The sequence below is a fragment of the Dipodomys ordii genome, unplaced genomic scaffold, assembly GCF_000151885.1.
Source record: "Dipodomys ordii isolate 6190 unplaced genomic scaffold, Dord_2.0 Scaffold73, whole genome shotgun sequence".
Taxonomy (NCBI): domain Eukaryota; kingdom Metazoa; phylum Chordata; class Mammalia; order Rodentia; family Heteromyidae; genus Dipodomys; species Dipodomys ordii.
In genome coordinates, this window is record NW_012267289.1 from 4107857 (window position 1) to 4123636 (window position 15780).

The window sequence follows — 15780 nt, forward strand, 5'->3', positions numbered from 1 at the left end:
AAAAAACGCACATTAAATTTGATACTACTATATCATTATCTATGTCAGTATATTAACCTGAACATTTACTATTAATCTATTCTACAATGAAACATAATTCAGTTCTTAGTTCATTTGTATCTCTGTATCATGTCAGTGGGTGTGTGATAACTTCATGCTACACACTAGATGATTTAATATTGGTGTTTAGTAGCTCCTTTGTAAAGTGCTATTATCTTTAACAAGATGGATAGCCTGTAGCTCCTGTTTTTCCAAGATATTTTTTTTTAAATAATGCTTCACAAAGCAATGCTTTAGAACAGAATCAAGATTTTTTTCTGTGCCAAATGAGTGTAAACTTACTTAAGGAAAGAGAATAAGCACCTGACTTTAATTGTATACTTTGTTCCAAATCCTGTGCTAAATTATTCACACACATTATCACAAAAAATTTATAACATTAGAAGAATGTCAACAAACACATACTACAGTGAGGGAATTTGATCTCAGAGAGATTTTAAAATTTTAATCCAAGATTATATTGCAACCTGCAAATAATAAGGTATGGACTTGAATCCAAAATGAGCAGGATCCAAAGACTACACTATTAATCCTGTGTCGTTTTTAGCACTTACAATTACATCTCAACACCATATGGCACTCACATTCTTACACTGTCTCTGCAACCTTTCTTTTGTGGCTCCCATGCATCATACCCGAGTTTGTATGTTGATTTAAAGCAAAGACACAAATAGAAGCAATAGCAAATTCTTTTTACATATAAGAAGTAAACAATACATTTGAAATCACAGAACTTTACACAATGAAAAACAGCAATTATTTTATTCAATTACTTGTTTTATAAATGAGAAAACTGTACCAAGAGATATCAGACAGCATAGTACCAAAAAATCCTCTACTGAAGACTTTTATTTTTCTAATCTTAGGTGCATGGTACCAACTTAGTTCACCTCCAAAAACCTAATCAATCCATTTTATTTAGAGTGTCCACATAAAAAGCCATTTTCTTGGAGAAAAATGATATGAACCAACTAGATAGGGTATTTATAGTCTCAGTGGGAGAGGAAGAGACAAAATGCCTTAGAATATGTGTCCTATCACTTCACCTCAAACACCGAAGGTATGTCTGTTCCTCACTGAACATTCTAAGTTCAGCCCATCTTCTGGTCCTTTACTCTGGCTAGTTCTCCTCAGTAGAATTTTTTTTCGGAAATATTCACATGAAGAATATTATTTTCTTCAGGTCTCTTGAGATGTAACCATCTCAGATAAGGCTTCCACTGTCATCCTGCAGGTCACAGTATGTTTTTCACTATCTCTACCATCCAGGGGAAAAAAAAAAACTATTAAGTGGACAGAAGGCTTCTGTCAATCTACTTGCTGTTCTAGTCCCCATATCCGGAATACTACTTACTGCACAGTAGGAGAGTAATTATGTACAACATAAATTTCATTAGAATGAAACAAGAGATACACTTGAAAAAGATATGAAATAAAAGACAACTTTTATCATAATCATTAAAACAACATCACTATTAACTCTATGTTTACTAAAATATTACATCTGCTTAAAGATCTCTGATTATTCTAATAAGTTATATGTATATATATATGTATATATATACATCCATGAAGAGTACCCATGGATTGAAGTGGTTTTGCGTATCTATACGTATATATGTAAATATATGTAAATTATACTGACTGTAATGCTGTAAACAACTTTTATGGATAATTTTGGGCCCAAATTTCTGCTTTCCAGTCTGAGCAATACACGGTTTTTGTTTTGTTTTGTTTTTAAAGTGGACATCACATTTATTACTCTAGTGAAACATTGTTTTCATAGAATTTATCATTAACAGGCTATTTAGTAAAACTATAAGATTCATTGAGGATTTCTTACTTCCTACAAATTATTAACATTTACTATATGCTGTTAAATAGAATATGAGATGACTCCATAAGCATCTTAGCGCTCAGTTTCTGGAAAAAAGTCCATGGTATTTACCAATTAAGTATTATGTATGCCAGAGAAAAATTGGGAGGGGAATGGACAGGGAGGAAGGAAAGGAAAAGGGAAAGAGCAAAAAGGGGGAAAGAGGGAAAAAAAACATTTGATTTACAAATCAGACCTAGCAAGCAAGCCAGCACCTGTCCAACAGAGTAGAACCATTCCTCTGAAATTGAGAGGAGCCAGTAGTCACAGCTCACCTGAGCCTACTTCAGGTGGCTTCTTCAAGAGGATCACTCTGAGCATTTGATAGAGTATGATGTGGGTGCAATGGATTTGTGGCAAGGCACCCTACAACATGTCTAGCAGCACTAGATCAGAACTTGTCACACTTTATTCTCCATCTAAATCGCTGTAAAGGCTAACTTAATACAAGCTAGAGTGTCTGATACTCTAGGTCTAAGGCATGGCTCAAGAATTTGAATTTCTAACAGACTTCTGTATGATGTCTGTCTTCCTAATAAGGAAAGCAAGCAGATGTAAAGAACCACTTTATTAGATTCTTCTTATAAGTAGGTAATTTGGAGGGAAAATATCTGTAATGCCTTCTCTCTGAAGCTATCATGGGAAGGACATGGTATTTTCTCCTCTAGCCTTGTAATTACCATGATTAAGACGTCACACAATTAATTTTTCATGAGTCAGAAGTCAGATGCAAACACTCTGTTACCTCCATACCGAAGGCAATCAAGAAGAGTTCATCTGAAGCTTTCTGTGTGTATCAAGGTAAAAACATTAGATTAAACCATAAAGATGCTTCTTTTGATGACTAGATTGTATTCTATAAAGAGTGAATAATAAATCCACAGAGAACAAAAAGCTGCAGGAAGAACACAGAAGGCTTTAAACCTGTGTTCCCTTCGGAGTCAGACCTCTACTAGGTCACCACGTAACACGTAGAGGAATGAGCAAAAGCTATTTTTTTTAAATAGAAGCTGATTCAGGCACGCCTATTATTCAGAGATCCAAATTGGGCCATGGGGGCTTTAGCAATGGGGCTTTGCAGCTCCATTCACAGCCACTATAAACTCAGGCTCAGTTATATCACTATTTTCCATGAGGAATTTAAGGGGTGTGACTGCATCCTTTCCAATCCTGCATTCCACATGTGACAAAACTGATCCAGCTGTTTGTCTGAAAGAAATTCCTTGCTGTCCTTAAAAATTAAAAACCTAGTGGATATCCGTCCTCCAGGGGCAAGCCTCCAGCTGGAACCTGGTACAGGCGGTGGCGTAACAGAGACAGTGCCCTGGACAGCATCTGCTTTTGAATTCTTACCTCGCCATAGGGGGGTTAGCCCCATCTTGCTTTTTGAAATGGCAGATTCTGGGTGGAAGGTGCTGGCTTGGCCCAAAGCTCTTGAGAAGTGTTCATCCACTACTGACCCAATGTCTCCCTGGAAATAAGTGAAAAGGACACAGCGAGAGTTAAGGTACTCCATCTCGGCAGGCTGGTCTTTCTCCTCCTCCTCCTCCTCCTCATCCTCCTCCTCCTCCTCCTCTTGTTTGCTGGGAAGGGTGATTTCCAGAGAGTCCTGCATCTTGCTGTATACCGCTAACTTCTTCTGGGATGGAATAAACAAAACACAGTATCAAAGGCAGTTTGTAAAAAAGCATTAACCAGTTAACTTTTCACTTACAAAAAAAAAGAATCTAAATATTAACATATGTTTGCAAACTGTTTCTTCTACAGCTATTTTACTCTATCATTTCCCTCCCCAAACCTGCTGCCTCCTTCTGCACTAAGAGAGGGGAAAAAAAAATCTGTCATTTTAAATTTGGCAAAGAAAAAAGTTCATTATCAAATTGCAATATTTTCAGTGTCAGACAGAATTTTGGTTTTGTTGCTTTTGCTTTAAATCCAACTACACTAATAGAGTGATGGTTAAAACACAGTGACAGATTCTTTTCCAACCCTCCCCCCCCCCATTTTAGATTGGCTATTAAAGATGTTATGTAGCAGTGACATTATAGCTTAGGATAAAGAAGAGAGGAGAGGAGACCTAACTGTCCAGGGGCAGGGTGGAGAAGAAAAGCTTTTCAAAAATGAAATAAACTAAAATAAAAACAGGAATGCAGCATCTTATAAAAGGATTTGGCAGATATGCTGAACTCATTTCTCAAAACTCAAACTGAAATGACAAAATAAGTCTGTGTGAAGATCCATTTTGCATGGAACATATTTTTCAGATGTTCTGCTAACCACCATTATCATAGAAAGAAAAAATGTTTTATTGTGGCTTACTGAAAATAATACCAAATACTAACAAAAACTATCTTTCTCAGATAAAAATGAAAAAACTTTGGCAATGTGAAATAACTGACAGACGATCATCACAACAGTAATAATTAACCTATATTATGCTAGAAACACTTCTCCAACCCTGGCTTATTTCCTCAGTCAATATTTACAAACCCATACCATAGTTATTATTACTAAACTTAAAGACAAAGACACTAAATCATCAAGAAGTTAAATGAGTTGCTGAAGGTCAGAAACATAGAAAGGGGAGCCAGAATGCACAATAAGGCATTCATAGGTATAGATGTCTGTATGTGTATGTGTGTGTGTATATCTTTTGTCTGTCTGTTTGTTCTCATGAAATTTGTTGAAGAAGGGAAATATACCTAATGCAACAGGTCACTGAAATATATTCTGTGTTGTTATTCTGTGGTATGCTGGTAGTTGTTTCTTTTTCTTCCTTTTCAATATTCTTTACTAAGCATGTACTATTTTGATCATCAAATGCTTCAACGTGAATTACTTTTTAAAAGATAATGCTAACATCTCATAAAAAGTGTGATTTTAGTGACCAAATAAACTTTCTATATTATATAAACAAAACTTAATATTTTGTCACATCATTTCTCAGAGAAAAAAATATGTTCTGAAAAAATAAATATAAACTAAGAATGGAAAACTTTTCCAGAGTGTTCACTAGGGTTGCTTATGTTATCAAAACACATAACGTACATATTATAATTATATACGGCAACTATTAACTTTTAAATCTATAGCCAAAAACTATAAATTTATCATCAAATAAGTTGCATAGTTTCTCCTAGAAATAAAAATTTGAGATTTTTTTGAGACTTTCAATTCTATTATAAGGAGATGGTTACTAACTCAGGAACATTATTTGTGATTATATGTACTCCTTTTTCACTTTAAATTTGTGTCAAAGAATAGATCATTCATACACCCCTGTGTTGTGATATATCTTCTGATTAATACATGATTGCAATTACTGCATATATTAATTTAATCTGCTTTATACATACTTGAATGTATTTATACTTAAATTCCATAATAAAATATAGTAACATAAGTTACAGATAAAATGAGTAGATTGAATTAAATGACTTCTAGTTTTAAATTCCATTATAAAAGTAAACCAGTATGATTTATTAATCAAATCACAGTGTTGTTTCCCCATGTGTATATATATTTATCCAAAATGTATATTGCCACAGTATATGAAAGCACTTTCTCCTGAATATTCCATGAGATTAGAAAAAAATGCTTTTATATTTTAAGAAAATTAAAACTGAACTACAGTGGTTCACTGACCACAAGATTCATCATTACCTACAAAACCGATTTGTTATTCTTATATCCAGCTCAGCTTTGTGAGTTTGCTTTAAATATATTTAAATAAATATTTTTAAATATATTTCTTTCATTTGTTTAATTTTAAATTTTATTCTTTCAAAAAGACTCTTGCCTGTGTTATAAACCCAAGTATTTATTTTACCCTCAATTAACAGCAATTATTTCTTATATAATAAAGTTTTATGTGTGTATATGTGTGTATGATTTGAGAAGTGTAAATCCAGATACTAAAGTAAAATAGCATGGTGATCAATAAAAGCAGTCATAAAATACCTTAAATTTTAGTTGATGGCAATTGAATTTATGCTATAGAATTTCAGTCTATTTAAGACAGAATAATTTTCTGAATACTGTGTATGTTGTTAGGTAAAAAAATTAATCTTTAAAAGTACGTAATTTTGCTTGGCACTAGCAGCTCATATCTATAATGCTAGCTAATCAAGAGTCTGAGATCTGAGGATTGCAGTTCAAAGCCAGCCCGGGCAGGAAAAGTCCATGAGACTCTTATCTCCAATAAACCACCAGAAAACCCTTATTATGTCTGTCAATCTTCAACATTTCACTCAACTCCAGACTCAAGTCACCTTGGGACAATTTGTTCCAATGGTGCAGTAGTAATGAAATGTAAAGTGTGCCTCGAAGTTAACAGCAACATGGGGTTCTTATTTTGATTATTTTGGTTTTGTTAGCAGTTCTTTAGAGTCTTATAAGACATCCATAAAAAATATTTGAGAGATTTGGTATTTTTTAACTGATTGTTCATTTTAAGAAAAATAAGAACTAAATTATATTTTTACCTTGACTCTGGAAGTCTAGGGTCTAATGCATTGAGATTTTGACTCTAACACTAAGGACATTTTATTCCAAAAAGTGAATACCAAATAAATACAGAACATAGAAAAAGTGCACATTAAAAAAAAGGCAAATGATTTACCATAACTACCAAACCACAGCTATCAGAAAGTAACAAACTATCAAGTGTTTCTGAAGAAAATTAGGGTGGTGTGAATGTTATCATGAGTCAATTGCTATTTAAATTTTGTGTCTGCTTTCTTCTTGTTCTCAATTTTATAACACTTATACAATTTTAAATTATCATTTTAGGTAGTGACTGAGCCCTTTTGATACTTTTAGATTCTTATTTTAACCAGGGCTATTGGTAATTAGGCTAAAATAAATGTGTTGGGAATGTAAATATTTAAATTGAACCTCTATAGTTGGGTAATAACAAAGGTATAAAGCAGAAGAATGAAGGATAGTGGGAACCAAAAGCCACCACCTGAAGGCTGGCCAGGTCCAAACTGCAGCAGGAATGTATCAGGAAAAGGATTTGTCTGATGAGACAGACAGACAGACAGAGATAGAGAGACAGAGACAGAGAGAGACAGAAAGAGACTTCTCTGACAAGAGCCAAATACCACTAACTCCCCAAGGGTTAAGCCTGGAAAAGGCCAAATGATTAGTGTACATATGTGGAATTTTTTTTTAAGGAAACAAAAGTATTTTCATGAATCACTGAAATCATTGGATATTTAGAAACAACTCTTTTTTTTATTTCCACTGGCTCTCTCTTTTAAATGCAATGATTATTTTATGTTTAAAACATATCCTAAACCTCAAAAAAAGAAAATCCACTAACCCAGAGGAAATTCATCAAACTCAGAAAGTCCATAAAAGGAGTCCCTTTCTCTTTGATCATACTTTTAAAAATTTATTTGTACAACAGATTTTTTTTAATATCTCAGAGAGATACTCTTCAAAAAAAACCAAGATGTTGTTCCAAGATACTCTTGGAAAACACACCACAGATCTTTTATATATTTTGTTTCACTTAACTCTGACACACAAATTATTAACCAAAAAATGATTCCTAATTTACATATGCAAAACCTAGTTGTCTAGAGTAAGGATCATCTAAGTAGGAATTATATGACTACAAGGTATGTGCTAATAAATAGACTAGGGAGAATGAGTCTCTATAAGATAATTATTTGGCTGAATAAACTAATTCAAACCCAAGGATATCATCCCTTTCTAACAAAAGGTAAGTAAAAACTGCTATTATAACAAAGTTATCTGTCATTGGTCTAGTTTTAAAAATTATATATATAAGGTTAGCTATAGCATTTAAAATTTAGTTTAAACATATTAGAGATATGTGAGATATTAATAAATGTAATGATTTTTCTAAGTCACACATCTGAAAATACATTGGCCCCTTGGCATCAGATACATACTGCACATGCCTACAACCAGAAATTCTATTTTGGAAAATGTGAGCAAAGTCAGCTCATAAGAAATAGTCACACCTCATGATTCTGGGTTTGTTTTTGTCTGCTCGGGTTTTTTTTTTAATTTTTAATAGTAGAGAGAAGCAAACCAAAAATAATATTGCTTAATCTGATGTGCTACTTTTGTGTACATGGCCTTTAAATGATTCTGGTCGTAATAATAATTTTAAAAAACCTACCCTCTCCATGGATGAAAATTTTCCACTTTTGATGAAGTTAAAAAAAAAAATGTGCCACAGGCTTAGAAGCAATTTCAAAATTTGCATTCCCAAAATGTTTTAAGCAATGATCACATCATTAGAGTATGTCTTCTTACTCAAACCAACTACTTTGAATGAAACAACAGTTTCTGATGTATAAATCTCTGGTATGTGTGCATAATCCTGTGACTAGACTTAGGTATGATGCTTTCAAATTATCCATCCATTCATTCAACCAACTTCCCATTGATTCTTATTTGTGTAACCAATTGTGCAAGCATTTGGATATATGAAGAAAAACAGCATACTCCATCCCATAAATGAAACTGTGCATAGCTAGGAAAAGATTTGAAAGAAAACAGTAAATAAAGAAAGCCTCATGGTTTATCCAAATGATTAACTGTTATTTCTCGAAGTAGCTAATATTCCAAATTTTTTAAATGAGGAAAGTAGGGAGGGAACATTAGGTAACCATGAATTGAATTTTGCTCTGTGAGATAACTGATATAAGGAGAAAACAAACAAATAAATCAAATAGCAAAGAAAATGGCAAAGAGAATTTCACCAAATTTTAGGAGCAAGTCTAAGAACCTTTTGGCCCTGAGCTTGCCTTTCTGAAAATGAAGTATTTTGATTGGGATTATTTCAGTGGTCTCATCCAACTCTATATCCTAATAAGCAAAATACTGGAGCTTTAGACAAATTCACACTTTATTTTGTTTCTTTCATTGGCCACTTCTTTTGATTTCACAGAACCCTAGCCAAAAATTCATCTACAGACAACTGAACACTAACTCATTTCCAGATGTGGGCCATCTAGCCCAATTCCTAGAAACTGGTTATGATACATAAAAGGATATATCTTTAGAGTCTTCCTACTCTATCCTCCAAGGAAAAGCAATTGGGCATCCTAAAATAATAACAGTTTTAAGAAGAAAGGACACCTGTTGAGATTAGGTCACTTTTTTCCTCTACCAATATTAGGAGACAAGTGAAAAATAGTTCAGTTACCCCAGCTCAGCGCACACTAGTAAATCACTAGCATAAATCTGGTATCTACTGAGATATGTTTAAATATGGCATTTACGAGTTATTCTAACAGCAGCTGTGTGCCTAATGGTTCAAGGCACTTCTCAGGGTCTTCTTAAATGAGGAGCCAAAGCAGAAAAACAGCTGCTTAAAGAGGTATGTTTTGAAAGGCTGGGGGTAGAATTTTGCTCCAAATTACTACCCTCACTGCCTCTACCACAGCCTGAAATTCAACTCTTACGGAGAGTTGATTTCTCAAATTTAAAAAAAGAAACTTTCTAGAGATAATACCTTTCATTATTATCTATGACTGGTGTATTTCTTTTGAGAATTTTTGTCAAAAGTTAGCTTGAAACAGAGACGTGAGTATGAAATTAGTTAAGCACCACAATAAGTAATTAATCCACATTTATTTTAAAATTGCTGTAATCAAACTGACAAATTTACTTTAGGATTGGCCATAGGCTTCAAGTGCTTTAATTGTTTTATCCTCATTGAAAATGGTGTCTGCACAAATGAAGATAAGACAAATATACATATTGTTCAACATGGTCAGCTCAGTGTCTCTTCTGAAATAGCCTGAAGTGATGTTGCACAAGAGAGCAAGGCTACTCCTCTTTCCCTAAATATTTGTCATATCACCTCCATCTTAAACTCTGCCAAATGGAAAACTTTACCGAATGGTGATGGAGTAGGACTTCCTTGCATTTGGCCAAAAGCTCCTTCTCTTAAATTTCTCGTCTCACTGTGTGTGCCATGGTATTGGTTTCTTGATGAACATGTTTTCACTGTGTATGATTTTTCAGTCCTGTCCTGTTGTAATTCTTATTCTATTTGGCTGCGAGAGCCAATTTTCAGTTACTTTAAAGTTTAACTTCCTGTAGTTTTGAAATCTTTTGGTTGAGAAGTTACTGGGGACCTGCACCTATGAAGGAGTGTAAGCTTTTAAGACTTGGGAGTCAAGTTAATTTGTGTATTGTGGAATTATAGGGACTGCACTTTGTCAAACAAGTCCTGTATCAATCCTTAGAAATACACAAGTTCTCCTTTATGGTTGCAAGAAAAATTAAATCCTCTGCTTAAATAATGTGTGTGCTAAAAATAATTTGTGTTATACTTGTGTTATACTTCTTTGATGAAATTAAATTTTACGTTATAAAGACAGTAAAATACGTGGCACTTAAAAGGGAGTGTCAATATCACTTCTGGTATTTTCTTATAAATAAATAAATGTTCATTTACTAAGTGGATATTCTGCTTCATCAACAAAAGATACAACATTGATAGCAAAAGTCATTAGCATAATATAAATGCTTGCAAAAGGCCTTTGGAATGCCTCAATTAAAAAAAAAAGTACACTACCAAGGACTTGGAAAGAATCTCAAACTCCAAGGCCAAAGAATCTACTTCATATTAATCTTCTTTATCAAAAAAACGTTGATTGGGGGCACTAAAGACAAAAATAAGTCCATTTTGCAATAGCCAAAAAGAAAAATTCCTTCGGCGAGATTGCCTGGCATGGTAGAAAGATTCTGCACCTGGTTCACTGGGAAGTTGGGGACCTGGAGGTCCTAATTTTGCCATCAATCAGTTTTGAAATCTTCATTATGTCGACCCTAAGAACACTCATTTTGCCAGATGTAGATGGAAAGACTGAAGTATAATTTTTCCAGAATTTTCCCATGACATACAAATACTCAGAGAAGTTTCATGATTTAACCAAGGTGGCAGAGTACAGAGAGTTTGAAAATTTTCCAAACTTTATAACTGCAGTGCTGCATCACAGGGAAATCCAATTGTTTAAGTCAAAGCATGCATGTGCATTGAGCCAGCTGTTACTCTCAAACAGGACAGCATAAATGTGTGCTAACTTATATCAAGGTTGAAGTGTGATTATTAAAAATAAAAGTAAAGAAAACTTTACTATATATAACTTCTATATATAGAATTTAGGAATTGTTCTCTGCTCATGTCATCTTACATATAAACTATAGCATTCAGGAGACTTTACATATCTTCCTGATTTTAAAAGTATGAATATGAGGAACTATTTTGACAGCAGAGTAAGAGGAGACATTCACTGGTTACAAAAGGAATCTTTGATGTCACATTAGGGCCCTCAATTTTTCCTGACACATATTTCAATACTTTCTCCTGGTTCTTACCATCAGTGGTACACATACAAATGAACTCTATTTGTGCGTGTGTGACTATGTGTGTGCATGTGCGTGCTTGTGTGTGTGTGTGTGTGTGTGTGCCAGTTCTGGGGTTTGAACTCAGGGCCTGGGCACTACACTGTCCTTAAGTATTTTTGCTCAAGGCTACTGTACTACCAATTGAGCCACAGCTCCACTTCTGGTTTTTCAGTGATTCATGAGATAAGTCTCATGGTCTTTCCTGCCTGGTCTGGCTTTGAACTGTGTTCCTCATATCTCAGCCTCCTGAGTAATTAAGACTTCAGGCATGAGCCACCAGTGCATGATATGAACACTTTTCTGTACATGTTCAGCAGTGGCATCAGCCTTCAGAGTATGTGCTGAGATGCTCAGTACCAAGTGGACTGGTGGATGCAGGCGAGCCTAGGTTACTCACCATCCCTCACAAATCCCTGGCTCTATAAAACACGCAGTTATGTTGTGCACGGCCACACAATTTCTTGGAGTTAATTATCAGGGACTACATAATTTGCTACTCAGGTATTTACAGATTGCTTTTATTCATTTAACCAACTCTATGCCTAACTAACACACTAGAGCTTATATAGCTGAGGTTACTATGTTTGTAAATATTTGCTTACTACTCACCTATAACAACACATAATATTTTTAATTAAAAACCTGAATTGAAAAGTTTCACTTTTCAACTTTGTAGAAAATGAGATTATGTCATTTCAAAGGAGAATTTCATGTATGATCATGTTATGAGAGAGAAATAGGCCTATGGTTAAATTCCATCATGAACCAATTTTGACACACTGACTTATAAGGAATAGAGGGCTGGGGATGGAGCCCAGTGGCAAATGTCTGCCTGGCATGTGTGGGACCCTGAGTTTGATCCTCTGCACTGTAAAACACAAAAGAAAGCATACAAAAGACTTCAGAGCTATAGATGGGGAAAAAATCAAAGGAAGGATATATTACCAAAAATAAATGTAGAAGTTGTACAAAACTATAGTACTCTCTTTTCTTGCATTTATTTTATAAATATACTTTAAATTTGGTTGACTATTCTCCCACTATTTCTGTTGTTTTTTCATTTCTCTCTCCTTAACAAATCAGTTTTTCAAATGCAGTAGGAATTACATCCCTTATTTTTGACTCCCAGGCAAGATGCTATTAGGGGTCACTTCCCATGTACGGAGAAAACAATCTTCATGGATAATAATGATAAAACCTTATGGAATGCAAAAACAACCAAAATATGTATTCTCAGATGACTGCATTAGGGCCAAGTCAATATTAGTCCCACTTCACCCACACACTGCATAGTCTAAAAATGTTGTCAGCCTGATAAGAATTCCTGATTTACTGTTTTCTCCAAAGAGAAAATATAGGTCATCAAAATAAACTCCTAACAGTAAAAAGAACAGTAGTTACTGTCAAGTCTCTGTTCATTTTACTGACCACTAGTAGTCAAACAGTTTCCTCACAAGGAAAAAACAGAAAGAAATCTTGAATAAGTCAATTTAGTGAAAGTAACACGAAAATTTCCAAACACATCTCTCAACTCTACCCTTGTACGCAGCCAAACATCTCCTTAAGTGCTGTTTACAGAAGCGCAAATATAGCAAAAGTTGATCATTGGGCAACAGAGCCATGTAGACAATTCAGGCTTTTCTTTTCTTTCTTTCTTTCTTTCTTTTTTTTTTGTAGTTCATTCTGCAGCTTGTTGATGGATTTAGCAAAAGAATGGAATTTGGGGGCTGAGACTAAGTACTATTGCAAAACTAAGATTAAGTATATGCAGGCATTTCTTACTGAAAATGAAGTTATGATGGGACATTCATAATTTTTATATGAAATTATAATTTCAGCTAAAATTACAATACTAATGTAAATAATAGATGGGTATTTTTATGAACCTCATTTCACAGATTTTCAAATAAGCCACCTTATTCCTACTAGTTTTTGTTTGTTTTAAAGACAGGAAAGTATCCTTCTTAACATTTAGAGCCTATTCTCATCCACATTCCAACTGGTAATTTTGAAGGCTTCTAAGGTATCAGAGAAGAAGGAAAGAATACTTTATCCAGTCCTGAGAAATACTCATACCGGCAGTTTCTTTGCCTTACTTGCCTGAATTAAACTGATGTGGCTTTCTTCATTACTTATATTTGGTATATGCCAAAGAAAAGCAAACAACTATACAAAATGTTTTTATCTGTTTCCACTGACCATAATCACAAAATACTTTTCTATCCTTCTCCTCAGAAGTCACTTTGCTTTGAAATAATAAAACTGCTAGATATTACAATCAATGAATAAATCATCACAAGAAAGTAGGACTCCTTCCTCTACGTGCTCTCAGTGGTCCTCAGTTAAGTTAGCTGTACCCTTTCAGAATCAGCTGAATTTTACAACCAAATACATTTTAAGCAAACCTACTTTTTTTGGTTGTTATTTCCAAAAAGTAATACCACACGTGTAAGCACAGGGAAAGAGACTGAGAAAATGTCCAGATTCAAAGATCTAGTTAATTCCAAGGCCAAACCCTTAGGGTTTAAATAAAACATAGTTCTGACGAAATGAATAACCAATCAATTCTGTGCATCATAATTTTCTCAGTGTGTCTAGTTGTATTATTACTTTTATTGTTGTTTCATGAAATCAACACCCACTAATCACCACAGTCTGAGGAAGACTATTTGGCACATAACAGCCCCTTGCCATAAACATACTTTAATATATATATGCATATATATATATATATATATATATAATTACAGGGCTAACTAAACTTTGGTGCACTTGCTCTGTGTCCGCCGTAATATCCCAGGGCACTTGTTTTTTAGTTTTCTGGAGTCTTACTCGCCCTTTCCAAAGTAACTCCATCATCTCCTACCTAGCCCCAGATCCGTTTTTACGGACAACATTTTCAGTCCCCTGGCATGGCGGCGCCCCCACAATTCAGAGATTCAAGGTTACCTCTTGAATGGGATCCACAGCCTGAACACTGTCTTTTGGTGGGGTGAGGAAATGAATGAAGAGCCCCGGCATCCCCCGTGCCTCTAAACCACAGCCATAAAAGAAGTTCTGGAAACCTTCTGCTATAGATTACATCAGACGCGCTGTCCCACCCTACACGTCTCGGAAAGGTCAACCCTGTGAGCTCACTGGTCAGGTAGCCTGGGCCACCTCGGCCGCACACACTTCCTCCTCTTCAATCCAGAAAGCCCTGGAACTCTCTCAGCATTCCAAAGAAAGAAAACATTTGCTTGGAAAGGAAGTTTACTCACATGGTCCTAAAACAGATGCCCCTGGGTGAGCTTCAGAGACCTAGTCCTGACAGCCGGGGTGACTAAAGGCCAGCCGCCCGGGAGCTGGGGTGCGCGCAGCTCCGCCGCGGCCCCCTCCCTCCGGCAGGTACGGTCTCTCCAAGACTCCCCACCCGCCCCGCGCTGCCCGCAGCCCCCGCGCCTCTCCTCCGCGGGCGGTCCGCGCTCACGGGCGCTCCCGCAGGTCCCGGGGCATGGTCTGCGCCACCCATCCCGGCGGGGACGGTCGTCGCCACCGCCGGAGCCCCAGACCGATACTCCCGGTGCCCTCGGCCCCCGCCCCCGGCCGGCTGCCCGGTCGGTGACTCACCTGCTGGCCAGGTTGGGGAGCCGGATGATAGCAGGCTGTGGGGCAGGTTGCAGCTGCCACGGGGTTGGGCAGATACTGGGGCGCTCCATGCGGCTGGGGGTGATACATCACCTCCGCACAACTCATGGCAGCTGGGGCCGCGCGGGCGCGAGGGGCGCCGCCGCCTGCGCCGCCGCCCGCGTCGCGGCTCCGGCTGCTACTGCGGCGGAGGCGGGTCCTCCGCGGCCTGGGGCTCCGCGCCGGGCGCGAGCTGGGGAGGGGTGGGCAATCAGCGGCGGCCCATGCGCGGGCACCTTCATCTTCAGCCCCTCCGGGTGCCACCTCCCCCTCCCTGCTCTCCGCCTTCGTGCTTTACGAGACAGCCGCTCCGGGACGCCGCCGCCCGCGCCACGGCGGGAGCATGGCCGCGCTCTCGAGACCCACGGCAGCGCCAACCACCACCGCTGCCCGGGCCCCGGGGTGAGGCAGCCCTGGGGAGCCGGGACACTGGTTTGCGTCTACACCCTGCACGCCCCGGGCTCGTCCTATCACCGCCGATCGCGGCTGGGCCAGGACCAGAGGCGGGAGCAAGAGATGGGGAGGGGGGGGATGCTTGGGAGGGGGTTGAATGCTGGGGTGGGGGGGAGCACTTTGCCTTCCCAGGCTCAGAGGAGTTGCTTTGCAAAGTTCCCCCTCACCCAACTCCGAGAGCCGGTGGGCGGGTCGCCCGGCAGGGGGACCCTGGGGAGGGCCGGTTGCGGATTGGAGCGAAGTTTGCAGACCTCTCCGCCCCCCTCCGCCCGGGTGCGAGGCGGGTGGGAGGGGAATGGTATGTCAACGATTCCGCGCCCTCG

General features: G+C 37.6%; 1 protein-coding gene across 1 annotated transcript in view; it reads right to left on the minus strand.

Moving 5' to 3' along the window:
• The window catches only part of Vgll3 (vestigial-like family member 3), a 135382-nt gene extending 120309 nt beyond the window's left edge, over positions 1-15073 (minus strand). Inside the window, exons 1-2 of the mRNA XM_013024073.1 lie at positions 14948-15073; positions 3290-3572 (exon numbers count right to left, since the gene is read on the minus strand). Of these exons, the coding sequence (XP_012879527.1) occupies positions 3290-3572; positions 14948-15073 (409 nt within the window). The remainder of the gene's footprint in view (positions 1-3289; positions 3573-14947) is intronic.
• Positions 15074-15780: the final 707 nt, after the last annotated feature.